Here is a 26,509-nt window from a genome sequence, read left to right on the forward strand (position 1 = left end):
ACTTGTGAGGAAGATAGAAGTAACACTTAGAGGGAGTGAGAGATGAACAGGAGTGGGTTACTTCTCCTTTCACCAGCTCCAGAGAGTATTCACATTTATGACTAATCTTATGAGTGCAATCCCTCACAGCCCACCTTGCCTCCACAAAAAGCAACGATTAGGAAGTATTCATTTTCTCAGATATAAAAGTGTTGCTTTTGTGTTTGATTTTTGCCAAATCCCCTCAACCTCCTTGCCCTTAGAGAGCAAAAATAAAAGAAAGATTTTTCACAAAGCCTTTAGATTCCATATACAGCAAACCACAATGTAGAACCGGTTTTGTTCTAAGTTTCAAACAGAACATATTGGCTCACAGGTCCTTTCAGGAATTGTTCTGGAATATGTGCTTGCCTGTGCTATGTTCCCACATTAAGACACAACAGGAGTCCTAGCAAAGCTGAATTCAGAAGCAAGGAATTGGTGATTTATCTATTACAGTGGATAAGAGAATTGAGTACACAGTTGTCCAGTTCCGTGTTTTCACACATAAGAAAACTAAAACCAGAGAGGGGAAGTTATTTTCCCATCAACAGAAAGCCAGTTAGTGACAGCAGCGTGAGGACAAGAAGCCAAGACTCCTGACTCCCACACCAGTGTTTTATCACTAAAACTCATGACTGCTATAAGTCTGAGTACCTTTCAACATAATAAGAATACTAAATTTATAAAGCCTCATACTTAAAATCCTAAATTTCCTTCCTACACCAAAGGATCTCCAAAGAGCTTAATTTTACATGTGATGTGTTAATTCCTAAATCTCAAGAAAAAGGGACAACATACTGGAATACATTTGTTTCCCAGTATCAATTATTCACAAAAATAGATTGCTTCTCTTCTTCTATATCCTCCTTAGTTTTCCTTCAATCTGATCAATGAATTACAACTGAGCTGTCTCTTTTTCTAAACAGGCAAATTTGCTGAAAGACAAATAAAATACCTTTTGGCTGCTGGGAGGGATTGGGGCAGGAGGAGAAGGGGATGACAGAGGATGAGATGGCTGGATGGCATCACTGACTCGTTGGATGTGAGTTTAAGTGAACTCCGGGAGTTGGTGATGGACAGGGAGGCCTGGCGTGCTGCAATTCATGGGGTCGCACAGAGTTGTACACGATTGAGCGACTGAACTGAACTGAACTGACTGACCTAATTCAATAGCAGAGATGGTTTGTGCAGATGCCCTACCTCTAGGGAAGTTAACATCACTAAATCCATAATGCTCCATTAAAGTTCAGATTATAGAAAAATCATCTTGGTACTCCACCCAACCACTGAAAGACAGGGCTACTTTTAAAAACTATATTTTATAAGGCCATCTAGCTCTCATTTGAAAGGAAGCAAGTAGTCTTGTCCTTCAGAACAAACTATGACCAATTCTAAGACAAATCATATAGGTTTGGTTTCTAAATTAGTTTCTGATTCACCACTCTTTGCTATGGAGGTACAAAATTGAGATGGCAAAATACATGCTCTCTTTCTACCTCCTTAAGAGGGTGTGGTGAGAAATGGCTTGAATAATACCCATTAAGAGCTCTCAGCTTCTTGGGAGGACGATAAGTAAACACAATGAAATAAGAACTGTTTTTTTAATCTATAGGTGAATTACATGTCTTTCCTAAACAAAGAATGACTTGGATAGACAAAAAAGACCAAAAGCAAACTCACATCACTGCAGACAATATACTTCTGATGGCCACCCAACTCAACTCACCTTTATCCACAAAGGAAGTGAGAGGCTCATACTACAAAGCTGTCTCTCCCTCTGTCTCTCTCTCGCATGTGTTTGCAAGCACACACACACACATACTTTTTACTTTTTACCTTTTACCAGATGAAGAGTCTCATAATCTTTCTAATTAGAAATAATCAATTCAGCTATGATTTTATCAGCTTTGTTTTATATCTCTATTTCAACATTTTGTCGTCATGGTTCTTGTTTTCTAACTAGTGGATGTATAGCTTTACCTGTCATTAGGTCATAAAGTGGCCCTTCCTGGTGGCTTGGATGGTAAAAGAATCTGTCTGCAATGTGGAAGACCTGGGTTCGATGGAGGAAGATCCCCTGGAGGAAGGCCTGGCAACCCACACCAGTATTCTTGCATGGACAATCTCCATGGACAGAGGAGCCTAGCAGGCTAAGTCCATGGGGTTGCAAAGATTCAGACACTAATGAGTGACTAAGCACAGCACAGCACAGGTTATAGAGTGAAAGGACTCTCATTTTAATCTCTATTCCTACTCCAAGAGCTGGTTCTGGTATATTCTCAATAAATGTTGGGGAAGAAAAAGTAGACAGTGAGCAGGTCCTTATCTGACAAGAACAGTCATCCAGAGAGATTTAATCATAATCCCAACACACTCACTTCTCTTGACAATAAGCACATGGCATGGTGGATAGAGTTTTGCCAAGAGAATGAACTGGTCATAGCAAACACCCTCTTCCAACAACACAAGAGAAGACACTACACATGGACATCACCAGATAGTCAACACCGAAATCAGATTGATTATACTCTTTGCAGCCAAAGATGGAGAAGCTCCATACAGTCAGCAAAAACAAGACCAGGAGCTGACTGTGGCTCAGATCATGAACTCCTTATTGCCAAACTCAGACTGAAATTGAAGAAAGTAGGGAAAACCACTAGACCATACAGGTATGACCTAAGTCAAATCCCTTATGATTGTACAGTGGAAGTGAGAAATAGATTTAAGGGACTAGATCGGATAGAGTGCCTGATGAACTATGGATGGAGGTGCGTGACACTGTACAGGAGACAGGGATCAAGACCATCCCTATAGAAAAGAAATGCAAAAAAGCAAAATGGCTGTCTGAGGAAGCCTTACAAATAGCTGTGAAAAGAAGAGAAGTGAAAAGCAAAGAAGAAAAGGAAAGATATAAGCATCTGAATACAGAGTTCCATAGAATAGCAAGGAGAAATAAGAAAATCTTCCTCAGTGATCAATGCAAAGAAATAGAGGAAAACAACAGAATGGGAAAGATTAGCGATCTCGTCAAGAAAATTAGAGCTACCAAGGGAATATTTCATGCAAAGATGGGCTCGATAAAGGACAGAAATGGTATGGACCTAACAGAAGCAGAAGACATTAAGAAGAGGTGGCAAGAATACACAGAAGAACTGTACAAAAAAAGATCATCATGACTCAGATAATCACAATGGTGTGATCACTCACCTAGAGCCAGACATCCTGGAATGTGAAGTCAAGTGAGCCTTAGAAAGCATCACTATAAACAAAGCTAGTGGAGGTGATAGAATTCCAGTTGACCTATTTCAAATCCTGAAAGATGATGTGGCACTCAGTATGCCAGTAAATTTGGAAAACTCAGCAGTGGTCACAGGACTGGAAAAGGTCAGTTTTCATTAGAGTCCCAAAGAAAGGCAACGCCAAAGAATGTTCAAACTACCACACAATTGCACCCATCTCACATGCTAGTAAAGCAATGCTCAAAATTCTCCAAGCCAGGCTTCAGTAATACATGAACCATGAACTTGCAGATGTTCAAGCTGGTTTTAGAAAAGGTAAAGGAACCAGAGATCAAATTGCCAACATCCGCTGGATCATCAAAAAAGCAAGAGAGTTTCAGAAAAACATCTATTTCTGCTTTATTAACTATGCCAAAGCCTTTGACTGTGTGGATCACAAGAAACTGTGGAAAATTCTGAAAGAGATGGGAATACCAGACCACCTGACCTGCCTCTTGAGAAACCTGTATGCAGGTCAGGAAACAACAGTTAGAACTGGACATGGAACAACAGACTGGTTCCAAATAGGAGAAGGAGTATGTCAAGGCTGTATATTGTCACCCTGCTTATTTAACTTATATGCAGAGTACATCATGAGAAACGCTGGGCCGGAAGAAGCACAAGCTGGAATCAAGATTGCCGGGAGAAATCTCAATAACCTCAGATATGCAGATGACACCACCCTTATGGCAGAAAGTGAAGAAGAACTAAAGAGCCTCTTGATGAAAGTGAAAGAGGAGAGTGAAAAAGTTGGCTTAAAGCTCAGCATTCAGAAAACTAAGATCATGGCATCTGGTCCCATCACTTCATGGGAAATAGATGGGGAAACAGTGGAAATAGTGTCAGACTTTATTTTTTTGGGCCCCAAAATCACTGCAGATGGTGATTGCAGCCATGAAATTAAAAAATGCTTACTCCTTGGAAGGAAAGTTATGACCAACCTAGATGCATATTAAAAAGCAGAGATATTACTTTGCCAACAAGGTCTATCTAGTCAAGGCTATTGTTTTTCCAGTGGTCATGTATGGATGTGAGAGTTGGATTGTGAAGAAAGCTGAGCGCCAAAGAATTGATGTTTTTGAACTGTGGTGTTGGAGAAGACTCTTGAGAGTCCCTTGGACTGCAAGGAGATCCAACCAGTCCATCCAAAAGGAGACCTGTCCTGGGTATTCATTGGAAGGACTGATTCTGAATCTGAAACTCCAATCCTTTGGCAACCTCATGCGAAGAGTTGATTCATTGGAAAATACCCTGATGCTGGGAGGGATTGGGGATAGGAGGAGAAGGGGACGACAGAGGATGAGATGGCTGGATGGCATCACCAACTCGATGCACATGAGTTTGGGTGAACTCTGGGAGTTGGTGATGGACAGGGAGGCCTGGCATGCTACGATTTATGGGGTCGCAAAGAGTACGACACGACTGAGTGACTGAACTGAACTGATGTGTGCCAACACCTCCATGCCTCCAGTCTCTGATCCTCTAGTCACCCACACTCTGTACCCTATCATCACTTCAGCAAGGCCACCAGGTTAGAACATACTACAGTTTTCCTTAAAGTGACCTCAACTCAACTGTTTATCTGTTCCCATATTCCTTTTGCTTGCTGGGCTTCAGCTAAATCAAACTATCCCTCTTCCCATGATGAAATTCACCAAATTTGTGTCTATACTTACATCAAGGAGTCTCAAACTGATAGTGGATACATATGTTCTGCAGGTCCAGGGAATTAAAAAAAACAATAATTTGCATTATGCTAGTGAGGCAAGTGTTGTTCTAAGCATCACAGTATCCCATTCTCGTACACTGAATGTTTCACAGAATTAAGCCTTTAATTTAACTAACTTAAATGGTTTCTCTTCACCAAGAATACTTTCTTTCCCTTCTTTTTCATATAGCCAATATATCTCCTGAGCTCTCAAGTAGAAATGATCATTAGAATTCCTGCTGAAATTCATATTCTGGTGCTTACCATTTCTATCTTGATAAGGTTTATTTGTGTCTCCTGTCCCATAATAAACTGGGAGGTTTGGGAGATAAGAATGTGCTCTTTGTCTATTCATTAATCCCCCAGATTTTCTCAAGTATGATATCCACCAAATGTTAACTAGATGGCAGGAACACCAGCTACGTAATGCCTAAGAGTTATCCTTCATACAGAGTGTGATATAAACATTGCCCCTGCAGTTACAGAGCCAGCAGTCAGTGCTGATGACTAAACTCTGGTCTGGTGTTCAATGTCTTTTCTATTTATCCCTCAATAGGTATGATCATTTAGATCATTTATAATCTAGTTCATTAATTTCATATCTGTCTCCCCCACCAACTCTATGTTATAGGTAGTAATAGACTCAGCAATTTTTTTCCAAGCTCTTTTATTAAACCTGTACCCAGAGCAAAATGTCTTGAACTTAGTAAATAATTGGTAAATTATTGATGAATTGATAAGAACATAAGCTTAAAAATTTTTGTCTTTTTGCCAAGGTAAAGATTCTTATGAACTGTCTTTACAATTGAAAAAACAAACAGGTGTGCAATCTTGTTTAATAACATGTTACTAATAAAGATGTGTAGCCAACCAGTTAAATATATTTAATTACTTCTTCTAAAGTATTACATTCTACCTTTTATTTTTCAAGTGATATAACCCAGAAGAGCTTTCTACATGTTTACAGATGAATCACAGCTAGATATATCTATTTTAAAGTAGAGACTGGCTTATGTGTTTTTTTCTCTATCATTATGACTGTGTCCCCTTGGGCAAGTCACTCTACCTACACTTGGAGCCCAAATTCCCTCATCCATAAAAATATGTTTTTGCTGAAACACTGAATTCTACCAGTGTTTCTCAAACAGCAGAATCAACTGGAGGGTTTATTGAAAGATTATTGCCCTCCCTCTCCTAGTTTCTGATTTAATAGATCTAGAGTAGAACCCAGGAATTTGCATTTCTTAATAAGCTCTTAAGTAAGGTTGATGCTGCTGAACTGAGACCATACTTAAAGAACCGCTAAATTAAAATGTCTGAGAGTCCTAGGAGCTCTGACTTCATTATCATGCTGCAGTTCAAACCCAGGTATATCTAAGTGCACAGTTTTAGCTAGTAGACTGGCAAAAGGAATATTTTATTTTCTTAGGATTACTGAATGGCAGCCAAATAACTAAAATAATATTAATATTTAATAATTAAAGTGAAATGTTTTCTTTGAATTCTTCAGTTTTTAAAAGAAATATGTTTCATCACTTGATTTTAACTTAAAGAAAACTTTATCCAGTTTCAAGTGGAAAAGGATGGTCTAGACAGATTTTACAGAATGCCAGCCTATCTTCAAATATTACCTTCTTTTTATGGAAATACAAGAATACAAATCTAAGCAAATTTATTTCTTTTTCCTGTATCAGTAATTGCTCTACTTAAAATGAATAATTTCTGGTTGCAAGATTATCACATTCAAGAGTGTAATAGCAAAAACTACCACCCATGAAAACCGATAGCATGCAAGGTATTTTGCCGACTGCTTTATAAGACTGAAAGACTGTCTTCTCTCAATTCTCTAAATAGCTTTTCTACGGTATGTTACCAACAGCATCATCTTCATTTCACAGCTGGGGAAACTGAGGCTCAGAAACATACCAGATTTAACCAAAATCACCATAGTGAATGACAGAATTGGATTCAAATGCAGGCAGTCATATACCTGCAGAGCTATAACTCTTAATATATGTCTAATAGTAGAAGGAGAGGCAGGTTTAGAAAAACAGAAAACTGGGTTAGCCCTGACTCTTCCACAAACTCTAATGGAAACGTTGGTGGAGCCAATAGTAATCAACTTGGATCTTCGCTTTTCTGTCTAGTAGAAGAGGGCTGGACTAGGACTAGATCGTGTCTACACTTCCTAAATTCAATAAACTAGATTATTTCAAGTTTTATAGATTAAAACTAAATGAAATAAACTGGTGATCAAAAGCAGGACAAGTGACTAATAGGATGGGTGTTACTTCAAACAAATCAGATTCTCCTTAAGCCAGCATGCTAGGATTTCAACCTGATTGGTTTTTAAGAGGATGCAAGGTCAGAATCAGTTCCAGTGTTTCTGCTGAAATCCCTTTTTGTTTATCTGCCCTCTTCAACTTTGTCATCTTGAATGCATACACACTGAGCACAGTGTCTTAAGTAACATTGCTGAGGTTACACCAAAGACAGGTGTTAGGGGAACTATTTCCCCCTGGGCTATCATTTCCAGCTCTCTCTCCTGCAAAACCAAGGGAGGGGAGAGCAGGAAAAAGGTTTCTTTTCAGATTAAACACAGCAACTACAAACACTTTCCCCTAGGCAATAAATTCTCTGCCAGTGCATGCTGCAGTTTACCCAAACACCAAAGCAAAAAGCAAACAGCCCCTTTTGTAATGGAGGAGTTGTCACCTGTCAAGTGATGTTTGTGAGTTTCTAGAGAAGAGAGAAAAAGAAAACCCTTTCCCTTATTTTATTAAGCAGACTGTTTGTTCAAGGTTTGAAATGCATACTTGGGTTTAAGGTAAAGTCTCTGGATTGGCACTCTTGAACAAAGTAATGCCTTCCGATTGGTTACACGGTACAAAGAACAGAACAGAAAAACAGTCTGCTCTTTAGGGGACACATGAATTTAGTCTAAACTGAGTGATTATTGAGCCACCTCATAAGCAACATGAGTACCTGCAAACCCATTTTCCAAAAATTAGAGTGCTTTTGCTATACAGAATATATGTTCTTGTTTGTTTCATTAGTGTTCATAGAACTAATACATAAAAGCTCTGTTGTTCAGTTGATCAGTCATGTCAGAATCTTTGCAGCCCCATGGACTGCAGCATGCCAGGCTTTCTTGTCCTTCACCATCCTGGAGTTTGCTCAGACTCATGTCCTTCGAGTCGGTGATGCCATCCTACCATCTCATCCCTTGTCATCCCCTTCTCCTCCTGCCTTCAATCTTTCCCAGCATCAGGGTCTCTTCCAATGAGTTTGCATCAGGTGGCCAAAGTACTGGGGCTTCAGCTTCAGCATCAGTCCTTCCAGTGAATATTCAGGACTGATTTCCTTTAGAATTGACTGATTTGATCTCCTTGTTGCCAAGGGACTCTCAAAAGTCTTCTCTAGCACCACAGTTCAAAGGCATCAATTCTTTGGCACTCAGCCTTTTTTATTTTCCAGCTCTCACATCTGTACATGACTACTGGAAAAACCACAGCTTTGACTAAACGGACCTTTGTTGGCAAAGTAATGTCTCTGCTTTTTAATATGCTGTCTAGGTTGGTCATACCTTTTCTTCCAAACAGCAAGCATCTTTTAATTTCATAACTGCAGTCACCATCCACAGTGATTTTGGAGCCCAAGAAAATAAAGTCTGCCACTGTTTCCATCGTTTTCCCATCTATTTGCCAAGAAGTCATGGGACCAGATGCCATGATCTTCGTTTTTTGAATGTTGAGTTTTAAGCTGCCTTTTTCATTCTACTCTTTCATTTGTATCAAAAGGCTCTTTAATTCCTCTTCACTTTCTGCCATAAGGGTGGTGTCATCTGCATATCTGAGATTATTGATAGTTTTCCCTGCAACCTTGATTCCAGCTTATGCTTCATCAAGCCCAGCATTTTGCATGATATACTCTGCATGTAAGTTAAATAAGCAGGATGACAATATCCCATCCTGACATACTCCTTCCTAATTTGGAACCAGTCCATTGTTCCATGTCCGATTCTAACTATTGTTTCTTGACCTGCATACAGATTTCTCAGGAGGCAGGTAAGGTGATCTGGTATTCCCATCTCTTTAAGAATGTTCCACAGTTTATTCTGATCCACACAGTCAAAGGCTTTAGCATAGTCAATGAAGCAAATGCTTTTCTGGAATTCTCTAGCTTTTTCTATGATCCAACAGATGCTGGCAATTTGATCTCTGGTTCATCTGCCTTTTCTAATTCCAGTTTGAACATCTGGAAGTTCTTGGTTCACATATTGTTGAAGCCTAGCTTGAAGAATTTTGATCATTACTTTGCTAGCATGTGAAATGCAGAGAAGGCAATGACAACCCACTCCAGTACTCTTGCCTGGAAAATCCCATGGACGGAGGAGCCTGGTAGGCTGCAGTCCATGGGGTCGCGAAGAGTCAGACATGACTGAGCAACTTCACTTTCACTTTTCACTTTCATGCATTGGAGAAGAAAATGGCAACCCACTCCAGTGTTCTTGCCTGGAGAATCTCAGGGACGGTGGAGCCTGGTGGGCTGCTGTCTATGGGGTCATGCAGAGTCAGACATGACTGACGCGACTTAGCAGCAGCAACATGTGAAATGAGTGCAAATATGCAGTAGTTTGAACATTCTTTGGCATTACCCTTCTTTGGGATTGGAATGAAAACTGATGATTGATGATTTTTTTAATGGCGACTTCACTTTTCACTTTCATGCATTGGAGAAGGAAATGGCAACCCACTCCAGTGTTCTTGCCTGGAGAATCCCAGGGATAAGACAGCCTGGTGGGCTGCCGTCTATGGGGTTGCACAGAGTCAGACATGACTGAAGCAACTTAGCAGCAGCAGCAATGAGTAAGAGGGTTAGGGATACTAAAAGCAAGGTTTCGACGTGCTGGATGGCAGAGGAGGAAATAGGCCCATAGCAATGTTCTGCGTTAATCCTAAAGTAAAGTTTATAAATATACTCTGTATATCCCTCTTTTATCACCTCTTTCCTCACACGTTTCTCATTCCAATTAGGCCTACTCTTCCCACTTATAGATGCACCATTCTCTAATATGTCTTACTCATCTCCAGGCAACACTACTATCCATTGGTACTTAAAAATGTATAAAGAGGAATTATTTCATCTTGATTTACAAACAACTGGGGCTTCCCTGGTGGCTCAGTGGTAAAGAGTCTTTTTACCAATGCAGAAACTGTGGGTTCAATTCCTGGGTCAGAAAGATCGCTGGAGAAGGAAATTGTATTCTACTTCAGTATTCTTGCCTGGGAAATCCCACAGACATAGGAGCCTGGTAGACTATAGTCCATGGTCTCATAAAGAGTCAGACACAACTCAGAGACTAAGTAACAACAACAGAAATTCCTTTAGGTGCTTAGACATATTTGCAACTTTTTAAAGAAGAGATTGTATAACCAAAATTGATTTCCACTTTATGGACAGTTTTGCACATTTGGTGTGAGTTGGGAAAAAAATTTATTAAAAGAAATTTGATAATATGTATCCATAACTGGTGTGCATATACTTTACTCAAAAATTATACTTCTAAGCAGCAAGAACAAAAAGTGTTTTGAATGCAAATGTTCTTAATAAAAATCTGTGAGTAGAAAAACAGGTAAACAAATCATTACATACCTATATAATAATTTAAAATACAGTGATTAATGTTGTTTTGAAGATTAGTGGATAAGAGATAAATGTTCACCATAGAATGCAAAGAAAAAGAAGCAGATTACAAAATTTATATATGGCATGATCCAAATATGTTTTGCAAAATCTATTTCTTCTAATAAAACAACTGGAAAAAACACCTAAAACTTTCACAATTATTATCTTTAGGTAGGGATTCTATATACTTCTGATACTAACTTGTAAAATTCTTTTTAATTAATTAAAAATGTATTACTTGGTTCCAAATAGGAAAAGGAGTTTGTCAAGGCTGTATATTGTCACCCGGCTTATTTAACTTATATGCAGAGTACATCATGAGAAACACTGGACTGGAAGAAACACAAGCTGGAATCAAGATTGCTGGGAGAAATATCAATAACCTTAGATATGCAGATGATACCACCCTTATGGCAGAAAGTGAAGAGGAACTAAAAAGCCTCTTGATGAAAGTGCAAGTGGAGAGTTAAAAAGTTGGCTTAAAGCTCAATATTCAGAAAACGAAGATCATGGCATCTGGTCCCATCACTTCATGGGAAATAGATGGGGAACAGTGGAAACAGTGTCAGACTTTATTTTTCTGGGCTCCAAAATCACTGCAGATGGTGACTGCAGCCATGAAATTAAAAGACGCTTACTCCTTGGAAGGAAAGTTATGACCAACCTAGATAACATACTCAAAAGCAGAGACATTACTTTGCCAACAAAGGTTCGTCTAGTCAAGGCTATGGTTTTTCCTGTGGTCATGTATGGATGTGAGAGTTGGAGTGTGAAGAAGGCTGAACACCGAAGAATTGATGCTTTTGAACTGTGGTATTGGAGAAGACTCTTGGGAGTCCTTTGGACTGCAAGAAGATCCAACCAGTCCATTCTGAAGGAGATCAGCCCTGGGATTTCTTTGGAAGGAATGATGCTGAAGCTGAAACTCCAATACTTTGGCCACCTCATGCGAAGAGTTGACTCATTGGAAAAGACTCTGATGCTGGGAGGGATTGGGGGCAGGAGGAGAAGGGGACGACAGAGGATGAGATGGCTGGATGGCATCACTGACTCGATGCACATGAGTTTGGGTAAACTCCGGAAGTTGGTGATGGACAGGGAGGCCTGGCGTGCTGCGATTCATGGGGTCGCAAAGAGTCGGACACGACTGAGTGACTGATCTGATCTGATCTGATCTGATTACTTTAATAATCAGGGCAATCTTTAAATTTGTCCTTTAGTATAAAATGTAATGCATATGTATCTGTCTTACAGAATTGTGAAAATCAGCATAGATGGACAAGTAACAACAAAAATAATCATTTTTAATTGATAATATATTTATACTTCAATCAATTATAGTTAATTAATCATTCTGACTCATTGAAAAAGACTCTGACACTGAGAAAGACTGAAGGCAAAAGAAGAAGGGGTGGCAGAGGATGAGATAGTTAGACAGCATCACCAACTCAATGGACGTGAATATGAGCAAACTCCAGGAAATAGTGGAGGACAGAGGAACCTGCTGCACTGCAGTCCATGGGGTCACAGAGAGTTGGGCACTACTTAGTGACTGAACAGCAACAACATATTTATAAGCCAGGAACTATGAATAAAAACAAATCAGATAATGAAAAAACTCATAATTCTTAAAGTTGCTGATCAATATTATATCCATCCATAGAAAAGAGGAAGGAGAGGCTTATAGAGATTTTCAAGTTCACACAGCTAAAATTAGTAAAGACAGAATTCCAACTCTAGTATGTCTGATTACAAATCTTATGCTGTCTCCAGGGGATCTTCCCAACCCAGGGATTGAATCCAGGTCTCCTGCATTACAGGTAAATTCTTTACCACCTGAGTCACCAGGAAAGCCCAAGAAAATTGGATTGGGTAGCCAATCCCTTCTCCAGGGGAATCTTCCTAACCTAGGGATGCAACCGGGCTCCCTTGCATTGCAGCTGAGCTACCAGGGAAGCCCCAGTGAATACTGGACTGGGTTGCCATGCCCTCCTCCAGGGGCTCTTCTGAACCCAGGGATCAAACCCTTGTCTCTTACGTCTCCAGCATTGGCAGGCAGGTTCTTTACCACTAGCGCCACCTGGGAAACCCGTGTATAAATCTAAAGTAAGTAATAAATTATAAAGCCCTATATTAAATATCAGGTAGTCAGTCATCAAAGTGAAAAATAAAAGCCATTGTTTAAATCTGTCTGCACTTAACTCTACTGGTTTTTGAAAAGACCAGAAAAGGGGGGAAAGTGAGTGGGAATGGAAAGAGGCAGGAACCTTGGAAAGGGCCAAGGGAATGTATAGGAGGAACAATAGGAGGATGGTGGTGAGGGTGGCTCTGGAAGTTTGAAGGAGATCAAGAAGGAGGAGAATGGAAGGGAAAGAGCTTGATGTGAGCTCTTGACATTAGTGTCAGACTTAGAGTTGGTGTGCATTGTGTATCTCTGGTACCTAAGAGACATAGACACAGAAAATTACTGCTATTTGTATTATATAGCCTTTCTACTTTTTGAGCCAGGAGAAGATGTGTAAGAAGGAAGATTTAGAGTGCTTGTGTGACTCATGTAGCAATGTACCCAGCCCCTGGCAGCTTGACTGGAGTGACTTACTTAAAAATGTTTTGTTCACACAGTATGTTCTTAACATGTATAACAAATGAATTTATTAAGTGAAGACAAAAATATTGGCCTATCAAAGACCATTTTGACACAATTCTATAATGTTGGAAAATAACTGCAGATATTGTTCAAATTGAGTTATATGAGTCAATGTGTGTCTGTGTGTGTTTCTGTGTGTGTGTGTGTGTGTGTGTAAAGGCAGGGAGGGAGGAAATGATGAGGGAGACATGGAGGGAATGTTTACAAACTTTTGATCAATAAAAATTCATCAAATTAAAGTTCTGATGTGGTTTATGATTCTGCTTAGAAAATGCAAGTATTTCTTTTTCTTTGAAAAAAAAAATCATTCTGATAAACAAGAGTGCATGGAATTCTTTATTTTTTTCTGATACTATCCAATCAGAACTATAATTTTGGTACAAAGGAAGAACAATTTCAATGATAAATATCCTGTTCAATAAAACAGGCTATTCTCTTCAGTTCTTTAAAATGTGTTTGACAGTTGAAAGTAAAAATTATATCACTGTCTGAGGTAGCACTCAAGATATATAGATGTAATATATATGAAAACTATAACATCATGGGAAATGTTATGAAATCAATGTTATGGTAAATTTTCCGCATTCCATTTGAAGTGGTAAAATATAAATTCTCAATAGACAGTGAAAAATTATGAATAGTTCAATCTCTAGAGCAATAACTAAAAACTATTCAAAGAGATAGAGCCAGAACCAAAATAGAACAATTAAAATCAAATACTAAAAACAGGTCAAATAATCTAAATGGTAGCAGAAAAAGAAAAACAGAACAAAGGACAAATAAATAAACATTAGAAGAGGTAAAAGATCTCAATTCAGTAATATAAATGTTCAATAGAAACAACTTAAAAAGAAGAGAAAAATAAACCCAAAGAAGCAGAAGAAAATAAAATAAGACCAAAAATAACAAAGTTAAAAGCAGAAAGACAACAGAGAATAACTAAAAAGACTAAAAGCTGAGCTGATTCTTTGAAAGATTGATGCAACTGATAAGTCTCTAGAAAGACAGAGAAACAGAGAACACAAATTACCAATATTAGAAATGAAACAAGAGGATATTACAGATCCCACAGATGTTGAAAGGGTAAGGGACTACACCAAACAATTCTGCATACATAAATTCAAAAACTTTGAATTTAACCAGTTCCCCCGTGGTTTATGAAAACTTAGCCAAGATCAAATAGATCATTCGATAGTCCCGTAACTACTAAAGACACTAAATTTGTAATGAAAGAACTTCCCAAAAATTAAACATTCAGGCCCAGATGGTTTCAATAGAAAATTCACCAAACAATAAGAAATAACATCAGCTCTACATAATCTTTCTCAGAATATAAAGGATGCCTCTCACAAAGCACAGATAGAAAAATCACACTGAAGTTCATGAGCAATAGGATTGCCAAGATGAAAATGATCACACATCATAACTAGTAATACCATCTTTCACTGTGGGCTTATCTTCATGGGCTTTAAACTGTAGTTTCTATCTAGCACAGTCCAAAAATTTTAAGTATAAAGAATTCTATCTGGTTGTACCATTTTGTATATTACAAACAATGATGCAATGAAACTTTCATTTATGTGTGTGTATGTATGTGTTCTTATATATACCTATGTAAATGTTTTTAATAATTTCATAGAAAAATAGTCTAAAAAGGGTATTTACAGACCAAGGGATAAGTACATTGAAAATTAAATAAAAGAGAATAAGAACATTGCCATCCAAATTTATACTTCTACTAGAAGTAAAAAGACTGTTTCCCAACAATCTTACCAGCACTGGATATTAATCATTTAAATTGTTGCTGACCAAATGGATGAATAAACTCATTGTTTCAACTCACAATTTTTTTTATTACTAGAAAAGTTGAACATTTTATGTCTATTAAACACCTCTGAACTACTTACACTCTTTGCCAAAGGGGGAGATTCATCTTTTTCTTTTTTTTTTGGTCTGAGCCAAGCAGCTTTTAGGATCTTAGTTCCCTGACCAGGGATTGAACCCATCCCTCATCCAGCGGAAGAGTGGAATCCTACCCACTGGCTGTCAGGGCTTTGCAAAAACGTGGCCGAAAGGAGTTACCCCACACCCGAGGTCAGGGTCGGCGGCCCAGAGGAGCAACCCCACGTCCAAGGAGCGGCGGCTGTGTGGGCGCAGGAGGGCTGAGAGGAGTTACTCCACGTTCAAGGTCGGGAGGGGTGGCCATGAAGAGACCCCTTGTCCAAGGTAAGGGCAGCGGCTGTGCTTTGCTGGAGCAGCCGTGAAGAGATACCTCACGACCAGGGTAAGAGAAACCCAAGTAAGACGGTAGGTGTTGTGAGGGGGCATCAGAGGGCAGACACACTGAAACCATAATCAAGGAAACTAGCCAATCTGATCACACGGATCACAGCCTTGTCTAACTCAGTGAAACTAAGTCATGCCATGTGGGGCCACCCAAGATGGGAGGGTCACGGTGGAGAGGTCTGACAGGATGTGGCCCACTGGAGAAGGGAATGGCAAACCACTTCAGTATTATTGCCTTGAGAACCCCATGAACAGTATGAAAAGGCAAAATGATAGGGTACTGAAAGAGGAACTCCCCAGGTCAGTAGGTGCCCAATATGCTCCTGGAGATCAGTGGAGAAATAACTCTAGAAAGAATGAAGGGATGGAGCCAAAGCAAAAACAATACCCAGTTGTGGATGTGACTGGTGATAGAAGCAAGGTCCAATGCTGTAAAGAGCAATATTGCATAGGAACCTGGAATGTCAGGTCCATGAATCAAGGCAAATTAGAAGTGGTCAAACAAGAGATGGCAAGAGTGAACGTCGACATTCTAGGAATCAGCGAAATGAAATGGACTGGAATGGGTGAATTTAACTCAGAGGACCATTATATCTACTACTGCAGGCAGGAATCCCTCAGAAGAAATGGAGTAGCCATCATGGTCAACAAAAGAGACCATAATGCAGTACTTGGATGCAATCTCAAAAACAACAGAATGATCTCTGTTCATTTCCAAGGCGAACCATTCAATATCACAGTAATCCAAGTCTATGCCCCAATCAGTAACGCTGAAGAAGCTGAAGTTGAATGGTTCTATGAAGACCTACAAGACCTTTTAGAACTAACACCCAAAAAGATGTCCTTTTCATTATAGGGGACTGAAATGCAAAAGTAGGAATTCAAGAAACAACTGAGGTAACAGGCAAATTTGGCCTTGGAATACGGAATGGAGCAGGGCAAAGGCTAATAGAGTTTTGCCAAGATTACGCACTGGTCACAGAAAACACTGTCTTTCAACAACACAAGAGAAGCCTCTACACATGGACATCACCAGATGGTCAACAGCAAAATCAGATTGATTATATTCTTTGCAGCCAAAGATGGAGAAGCTCTATACAGTCAGCAAAAACAAGACCAGGAGCTGACTGTGGCTCAGATTATGAACTCCTTATTGCCAAATTCAGACTTAAACTGAAGAAAGTAGAGAAAACCACTAGACCATTCAGGTATGACCTACATCAAATCCCTTATGATTATACAGTGGAAGTGAGAAATAGATTTAAGGGCCTAGATCTGATAGAGTGCCTGATGAACTATGAATGGAGGTTTGTGACATTGTACAGGAGACAGGATCAAGACTATCCCCATGGAAAAGAAAACCAAAAAAGCAAAATGGCTCTCTGGGGAGGCCTTACAAATAGCTGTGAAAAGAAGAGAAGTGAAAAGCAAAGGAGAAAAGGAACGATATAAGCATCTGAATGCAGAGTTCCAAAGAATAGCAAGGAGAGATAAGAAAGCCTTCCTCAGTGATCAATGCAAAGAAATAGCGGAAAACTACAGAATGGGAAAGACTAGAGATCTCTTCAAGAAAATAAGAGCTACCAAGGGAACATTTCATGCACAGATGGGCTCTATAAAGGACAGAAATGGTATGGACCTAAAAGAAGCGGAAGATATTAAGAAGAGGTGGCAAGAATAAACAGAAAAACTGTACAAAAAAGAGCTTCACGACCCAGATAATCATGATGGTGTGATCATTCACCTAGAGCCAGACATCCTGAAATGTGAAGTCAAGTGGGCCTTAGAAAGCATCACTACGAACAAAGCTAGTGGAGGTGATGGAATTCCAGTTGAGCTATTTCAAATCCTGAAAGATGATGCTGTGAAAGTGCTTCACTCAATTTGCCAGCAAATTTGGAAAACTCAGCAGTGGCCACAGGACTGAAACAGGTCAGTTTTCATTCCAGTCCCAAAGAAAGGCAATGCCAAAGAATGCTCAAACTACCGCACAATTGCACTCATCTCACACACTAGTAAAGTAATGCTCAAAATTCTCCAAGCCAGGCTTCAGCAATACATGAACCGTGAACTTCCAGATGTTTAAGCTGGTTTTAAAAAAGGCAGAGGAACCAGAGATCAAATTGCCAACATCTGCTGGATCATCGAAAAAGCAAGAGAGTTCCAGAAAAACATCTGTTTCTGCTTTATTGACTATGCCAAAGCCTTTGACTGTGTGGATCACAATAAACTTGAAAATTCTGAAAGAGATGGGAATACCAGACCACCTGACCTGCCTCTTGAGAAACCTCTATGCAGGTCAGGAAGCAACAGTTAGAACTGGACATGGAACAACAGACTGCTTCCAAATAGGAAAAGGAGTACCTCAAGGCTGTATATTGTCACCCTGGTTATTTAACTTGTATGCAGAGTACATCATGAGAAACGCTGGGCTGCAAGAAGCACAAGCTGGAATCAAGATTGCCAGGAGGAATATCAATAACCTCAGATATGCAGATGACACCACCCTTATGGCAGAAAGTGAAGAGGAACTCAAAAGCCTCTTGATGAAAGTGAAAGAGGAGAGTGAAAAATTTGGCTTAAAGCTCAACATTCAGAAAATGAAGATCATGGTATCTGGTCCCATTACTTCATGGGAAATAGATGGGGAAACAGTTGAAACAGTGTCAGACTTTATTTTTTTGGGCCTCCAAAATCACTGCAGATGGTGACTGCAGCCATGAAATTAAAAGACGCTTACTCCTTGGAAGGAAGTTATGACCAACCTAGATAGCGTATTCAAAAGCAGAGATATTACTTTGCCAACAAAGGTCCATCTAGTCAAGGCTATGGTTTTTCCAGTGGTCATGTATGGATGTGAGCGTTGGACTGTGAAGAAAGCTAAGCACCAAAGAATTGATGCTTTTGAACTGTGGTGTTGGAGAAGACTCTTGAGAGTCCCTTGGACTGCAAGGAGATCCAGCCAGTCCATTCTGAAGGAGATCAGTCCTGGGTGTTCTTTGGAAGGACTGATGCTGAACTTGAGACTCCAGTACTTTGGCCACCTCATGCGAAGAGTTGACTCATTGGAAAAGACTCTAATGCTGGGAGGGATTGGGGACAGGAGGTGAAGGTGATGACAGAGGATGAGATGGCTGGATGGCATCACCGACTCGATAGACATGAGTTTGAGTGAACTCAGTGAGTTGGTGATAGACAGGGAGGCCTGGCGTGCTGCAATTCATGGGATCGCAATGAGTTGGACACGACTGAGCAACTGAACTGAACTGAAATATATATATATATATATATGAGTACTTTTCAAAAGTTATTTTGTACATACTTGCCTTTCTGCTTTATTCTGGTCTTCTCAAGGCTAGAGACTATGATTTTTTCAGCTGTATTACAAAGAACATAGCATATATAGGAAAGTAAATTCTAAAGAAATATTTATGGCTAGAGCTAATATATATATAATCTATGTGAAATATGATATAATATTGGTTATAGAAGATACAGGGTAGTATGCTATGTGCTGGGGCCTATATTTTGTTAGTTGTTCAGGCGTGTCTGAGTCTTTGCAACCCCATGGACTGTAGCCCACTATGCTCCTCTGTCCATGGGGATTCTTTAGGCAAGAATGCTGGAGTGGGTTGCCATGCCCTTCTCCAGGTTGCTGTGGCCTATGTCTTTCCAAATACAAAAGCACTATCTGCTTTGTGGTATGTAGGGTTGAAGACTCTTCATTTATAACTGGATGCTATAATAACAATTTACAAAAATGGATAGTCCTATGTATGCTATGGTCTTTTTAATACAGATGAATAAAGCATGCATGTGTGCATGATAAGCCACTTCAGTTGTGTCCAACCTTTTGTGATCCTATGGACTGGGGCCTGCCAGGCTCCTCTGTCTAAGGGATTCTCCAGGCAAGAATACTGGAATGGGCTGCCGTACCTTCTTCCAGGAGGTCTTCCCAACCCAGGGATTGAACCCACATCTCTTTACTTCCACTGTATTTTGGCAGGCCTGTTCTTTACCACTAGTGTCACCTGGGAAGCCCTGGAAGAAATCATGGTCTTAGATAATAATTTCTAAAAATCCCTAGGGAAAAACCCAATTCAACTAAACAGGGTTTTCTTCAAAGTACAAAGACTAAAGAAATGCAAAAGTAAATGTCATATAGTTTCCCATCCATCATTCCAGGAAAACCTTTAAGTGTCGATATCATTATCCACCTCTTAAGGACATGACAGGCATGCTTAGACAGTTGATAAATAAGGCAAAGCTGAGATATAAAGTAATACAATAGACAATAGGATGAAGAACTAATAAGGATATTGGAAGCATAGTCTAAATTATAACACTTTTTTGAGAAATCTCATTCAATTAATTTGTTAATCCAATGTATTTCATTCTTCAGTGACATTAAAATCATCCTAATGAAGAAGGCACATATTCTCTGCAATTCAAGTTCTCTTTGTTCATAATAAGAGCAAAATATTATGACTCCACTTCATGACTAGTTTCTAAGGTGAAGGTAGTTTTAAAAATCAATAAAAATGTGATGACATTCTCAATTTCAAGAGTTTTGTCCTTGATAATCTGACAAGTAATTTCATGTTCACAGATTCATATTTCTTGCATAGTGAGAAAATATTTGGCATGGATCCCAAATGTTTTGTATTATATGCAAGAGAAAAGCAATTTATGTGCAGAGTTTTGTAACTATTTAGCTATTAACTTATATACAAAAAAGTGAAAATATGCTATCAAGTAATGGACTAAAAGAGCTTCACACCAGTTGCAACAGCTCTCAGTTTAGAAGGACAAGGAATCTCAGAGGATCTTAGTTCTTACTTTCTAAACCAGAACACCAGTTACTATTACATCCTGAGCTAGTCCACCATTTTGTCATTCATTTAGCTAAGGACTACCATTATTATCTAGTCTTATCCACGTGGCCTCCTCATATGGATGCCTATGAGGATGTCGGAATGGTCCTAAGTCAAGGGAAAACCCAGGATTCATGCAGAACTATACTTTAATAGCAATGCCTCAGTTCTTTGGAGATAAAACAGAAAGACCACAGAGAGGCAAATGTATGTAATAAGTTCAATTTCACTCTGCTTGCACATTCCTTTCAATACAGTTGTTTCCAAATGATTTATTTTGTTTCCCATACTGGCAAAACTCCATTTCATTGTATTTTCCAGTTTTTCCTAAATCACTTCAATTCTCTGCTCCCTGCAAATGTTTCTATTCTGCTCTTATATCCTGATTTCTTGTTACCTTCAATCTGACACCGTTAATTTCAAGCTCTAAGCTGCTGGTGAGTGATAGCAGCACTCTGTTTCACTATTCCTGGTTAGCAGTGGTGTCCTCTGCCTGCCTCCCCAGAAGAAAGAAAGGTATGGAGACTCTCTACTGTATGGCTATCTCTTGGCTGAAGAGTGGAGGCTTTCCCACACAGGTAAACCTCAATCTCATAGAAACAGAGGTACTCAAGAAGAAACAGAGGCCAAATTCTACTCAAATGTATTACCACAGAAAAAGAATAAGAAAAGATTGCATCCAATAATGTGGGCAAAATACTGACACTGCTGATGACTATGCATATCATCCTAGAAAAGGGTTTTAACCACTTTTTCTTTTTATTTATTAAATTTAATTAATTTTTAATTATTAATTCTATCAAAACAATGATAATAATTTCTAACTCATGAAGTTCCAGAAAGGATTAAATAAAATATTAGATGTGTTAACCATCATCTGATATTGAAGCCAAGAAAATTTGTAATTCTGACACCTAAGGGGAACATTTAAATCACTTTCAAATGGAATACTCTCAGTTTCAATGAGCACCAGGATAAATGAGCATCAAAAAAATCAATTAAAAAGAATCAACATCAGGCATATAGATTCATAGCCAATGCTCAGGAAAAAAAGTTTGAATATAAATGAATAATCCTCTCAAACTTTTCTTAAATAATAATAACCTAAAAAACAAGGCAGTCCCTTCTTAGCTAAATAAGACACTGGCTACAAGAGCAATTATATCTATGACTTTCCTTGCCTTTCTCTCTTTCCTCCTTACCCTCTTAGAAGATCACTGTATAACTTAGCTGATTCTTCCTTAGATACTCAACTAGGTTTTCTCCAAAGTTTCCTTTAGCTCTTTTGTAAAAGCACCAAAAGTAAAAGTGTTATTTGCTCAATTATGTCTGACTCTTTGTGACCCCATAGACTGCAGCCTGCCAGAACCGTCTGTCCATGGAATTCTCCAGGCAAGAATACCGGAGTAGGTAGCCATTCCCTTTCCAGGGGATCTCCCCAACCCCGGGATCAAACAAGGGTCTCCTGCATTGCAGGAGGATTCTTTATCGTCTGAGCCATCAGGGAAGCCCCCAAAGCACCAAAATAAACTTTAAATGACTGAATCTTTATAACTCAAATAGCAAATCTGAGTACTTTCAAACAGAAGTGGGGAAACAACGGAGGTAAAGGAGTACAACACTTTTTATACTGATCTACTATAATCAAAATGGAAGGAATACAAGAGAAGAACAGGACAGAAAGTTTTGCTGATGTGAATGCTGAAGCAGAGAATGGTTCCCTGATTGGTGGTATTCTAGAACTTTGCTACCCAATACACTACCAACTAGCTGCACGAAACAATTTAAATTTAAATTAACTAAAGTTACAATTAAGTTCCTCGTTTGCACTAGCCATATTTCACACGCCCAAAGGATTCACATGGCTAATGGCTACTGTGTTGAACAATAGAAATATAGGACATAATAGTCATTGAAAAAAAAAATCTTTTGGACAGGGCGATCTTAAAGAGAACATTTTACCTTTTTTAGATAACTTCCCAAGTCTCATTTCTTATGACTTTAAAAATTCCCGAGGGCCTACTATGGGCAAAACATGGCAAAAAAAAAAAAAATACTGTGCATGACAAAATATGACACTTGTCCCCTTTAGAGATAGAGAAAGAAATAATATATAATATTAATATTATACAATAAGTCTTATGATTAAAATTATACCTAGATTGCTTCTGTAGAATAATCTCTAATTCAGACTGGTAGAGAACAGTGGTATGGAATCTTTTCCTAAAGAAGGTAAGGCCAGCTTGATGCTGAGGGATGGAGAGGAAATGGCTAGATACGAGGTGGAAAAAATGAGATGTTCTCAAGGAGAAAATGTCTAATAGCAAAGGAGAAACAGCATGGCACATTAAAAACCCATGTGCTTCCGTATGTGAGAAGATAATAATAACAGGAACTGTAAATGAAAATACTTCGTTCTGCATTTTAAATTAAATAACTTTGACTTGCTTTTATGAGAAACAGAAAATTCTTGCCTGGAGAGAATGTAAGAAGACACAGAGCACCAACCTAGGGAAACCTATCAGCGTAAAAGGTGATATTATTCAATGAATTGGGACTATCCTAATTTCTAAATCACTGTCAAATCAGAATTTATATATTTATAAATATTTATGCTTAATTATCATACATTCCCAAGCTTTGAATTACTTAACCTTCGATTTACCTATCAGTCTCTTTTCACTAGATCAAGGATAATTGAGAACTGAATCCATATTAAGATGGAATGGGCCAATGAAGAAGTGTATTTTTCATTTATCAATTTGGCGACAAAATATCAGTGTATTTGTAAAATTACAACTTTCTATTTTTGGCCATTTCCTCTCTTTTTCCCCCAACCTCCTCTTTTTCCAATATTAAGAAGTACAATCTATATAAAAAAGTACACAGTGAGAATTCCAGTAAAATCTTACATTGAATCAGAAAGGCAAGGGTATACCAAAACATCTTCCATCTGTACCATTCCTTCAAATGAAGTTACCTGGTAATCGTCCCCAACTCCAAAAAGGAAAGGCGTGGTACATTATAAGGCGCTCTGTTTAATCACATCAGCAGACACTCTATGACACCCCACCCTCTTTCTCTCTTTTACTTTCTATTTTTCTACAGATTTTTGTTTGCTTTTATACAGGAAAAGTAGCCTGTATAAAAGCCTGTAGCACTTGTGGGATGAATGAATGATTAAAAAAAAGAAAAGAAAACACACCAGTTAGCATGATGGATTGCACAAATACAAGAAAGTCCACCTAAGTACCTCAGTAAAATGTTTTACTATCCTTAACCTGTATACTCCTTAGCTGCCTGGGAGGTGTGTACATGTAAGTTCTTACCATTTCATAACTGAGGTCTAAGGTCATGAGTGACCCAGTGGTGAAGTTAAAAAAAAAAAAAGAGAGAGCCTATTTTAGATATTAGCTTCTCTCCTCTTACTCTATTACCAGGTACTTGAATCTGTGTATTTGTGTAGAATTTACTTCATCCTCCTTCATTTAAAAAGGATAATTCTATAAGAAAGGCAGTTTGCCATAGAAGAAAGTGCTTTGGATACAATTCAGGACTTGACTTTGGTTCTGTCTCCACCAGCTGTGAAACACTAGGAGGAGCAATTCAGATAAAGAATGCAAGGAATTACTTCCAATCCTCTTCTCCACACCAAAGGAAACATATACATTATGCAGAATTGAGGCATACTCAGAATCCACAGCTCTTAACTATTTCTCTGCTGACCACAATGACTCTCTTTCCAATGGCTTTGACCATTCAGAGTCACCTGCTTTTTTATGTGCCATGGAAGAGGTATAAGAGAAGTGGATAGCATGGCCCACAGATTTAAAGGGGAAGCCCATGCCACTCACCCACATGGGGTCACCCAGGTCCGAGTCCTGCATGCGAATACAGTCCATGCTAATCTCAATCTTGTTTGTTGCACCATTTTCTGATGGTTCATCCACAAAGTTCAAGTCAATGGGCTGAACTGAACAGATGGGTCTGCCATAAAGGAAAACAAAAGTGTGTTAGGTGTGGAGAGGGACTAACACACACTCATTCAGTTGGTAACAATGAGCTCTTTTTGCTTTAAAATTGGCAAAGCTCATTGGTTGGAGTCAGAAACCCTCAGCATGAAATCTGGCTCAAATACTTACCAGATGTGAAACCTCTGGCATTCCAAATCTAAGCTCCATTTGTAAAGTAAAAATCACTGCCCTCATCAAAGAATCACTAGGTGGAACACAGAATAGAAGAAACGAGTCAGAGATGTATACTAATCGTATGGGTCCCCAATACTCTGATATCGTTTCATCTTTCCCTTAATTTAGTTAGGTGTCCCAGCCTAATCTTAAGGAGATAATAATCCTTTTCCCAGCAAGGTATAATGAACAATAAAATTTAGTGTTTCACTTTCTCAGAGATTATTTACAGTAAAAGTATATGAGAGTCTTTAACCCAAAGGAATGAATTTGAGTATCAGAGAGTCATTGGGGAAGTTATTTTGGGTTAGGTAGGAGATTCATTCTAAAAACATGCCTTCATAAGCAGTACTTCGACTATCCACCACTACCTATTTATAACAGTTCACGTAATACAGCTTTTTTGCTTATTTGATACTTACTGTTCCAGAAAATCCCAGATGTGCTGGAAAACCTCTGGACTGAGGAATTCACTTGTCTGTGTGCTCTGGGACATAGTGGATCGGTAATAACTTTCTTTCCAAGAGAAATGGGCTGGGGTTTCTACAAACCTTAAAAGGATAAAAATGAAACTAGGGTTACAGTTTCTGTATTAATGAGACAGAATATTAAAATTAAAACATAGTCAATCAAAAAGTGGAGTGAGTAAAGTTTCAAAAACATGCCGGTATACACAGCAAATTTTACGAGTTAAGCAACTGGTATCTCTTTAAGCAGTGGCAAGGATCCCATTTTGCCATTAAAATCAGGCAATCAAGACTTCTATCAAAGGTCTATTTTTCTTAACTAGAAAAATTACACTCTGCACCTCCACTATCCAAAATCTACATCCTGCAGATTTCAAAAAGAAAATAAACATTCCCTCACTAAGTCTGACAGTGAGTCTAACCTATTATTAAGCCCATTTCACAAATGTCTCAATTGATTATCTGCCCATTCAGCCTCCAGCAAGTAAAAAGAAAAATCAGAAAATAAAAATGAGTTTAGAAATCTTAAATTTTACCCTCAGCATAATTACCCGTCTCATAACTCCATCTTAGAATCAGGCCCAGGGACAATAAATTCAAACTTTTGAATTCAATTTTTTTTTTTTTATCACCAGTTACTCATCTTAATGTATGCGTGGGTGGTTTTTAATTGGAGTGTAGAATTTTATGTCAGACCAAGGGATAAGCAAACATCTGAATATACTACAAATGAATGGTATTTCTATTTGCTTCATTTTCTTATAGGGTCCTCAAGTTTGCTTTTACTTAAAAAAAAAAAAAGAAAACTTGATCCTTATACATGTGAAGGAAAACATCAGCTTTCTCAGGTGATATAGTCTCCAAATCTGCATTCTATCTGCATATCTCACCTTAAATGTATGTGATTCATTGTGATTATCAGTAGACTAATTTTACTCCAGGATGAATTTAGCTAAGCTCTTAATCATTACTGTTAGTATAATAAAGAGTTAAAGAAATAGGATAGTCAATCATTTTAAATTTGCAAATGAATGCTTTAAGTCTAGTTATATAGTAGAAGATAATAACATTAGTTGATGGTTTTCAAGTTTACAGAGAGGCACATTCATTTACTAAAGTCAGATATACAGAGAACATCTATTATTTGTCAGGAAATTAATGGGCACTGGAAATAAAAGTAAATAAGACTGTTTCACCCACTAAAAGGTCCTGGTAAAGAAGTTAAAACAGGGGGAAAATCTCTAATAAATGTGATACAATGTGCATAACACTGTAAAAGTACAATGATGATATATACATCTCATCTGATAGATCAAGGAAAAAGCCTTAAATGATGAGAAGAAATTAGTCAGG

The 26,509-nt window shown here is 38.5% G+C and overlaps 1 protein-coding gene across 6 annotated transcripts in view; it reads right to left on the bottom strand.

Annotated features, from left to right (window-relative positions):
• The window catches only part of TP63 (tumor protein p63), a 271,889-nt gene that overhangs the window by 138,796 nt on the left and 106,584 nt on the right, over positions 1 to 26,509 (bottom strand). For 5 of the 6 annotated variants that reach the window (XM_070371848.1, XM_070371846.1, XM_070371844.1 and 2 more), the window contains exons 2-3: positions 25,112 to 25,240; positions 24,357 to 24,489 (exon numbers count right to left, since the gene is read on the bottom strand). In XM_070371848.1, the coding sequence (XP_070227949.1) occupies positions 24,357 to 24,489; positions 25,112 to 25,240 (262 nt within the window). Of the gene's footprint in view, positions 1 to 24,356; positions 24,490 to 24,644; positions 24,721 to 25,111; positions 25,242 to 26,509 lie in introns of those variants that run through there. The other variant, XM_070371857.1, reaches the window with a different exon arrangement.

Source organism: Bos mutus, chromosome 1, assembly GCF_027580195.1.
Source record: "Bos mutus isolate GX-2022 chromosome 1, NWIPB_WYAK_1.1, whole genome shotgun sequence".
In the NCBI taxonomy this organism is placed as follows: Eukaryota; Metazoa; Chordata; class Mammalia; order Artiodactyla; family Bovidae; genus Bos; species Bos mutus.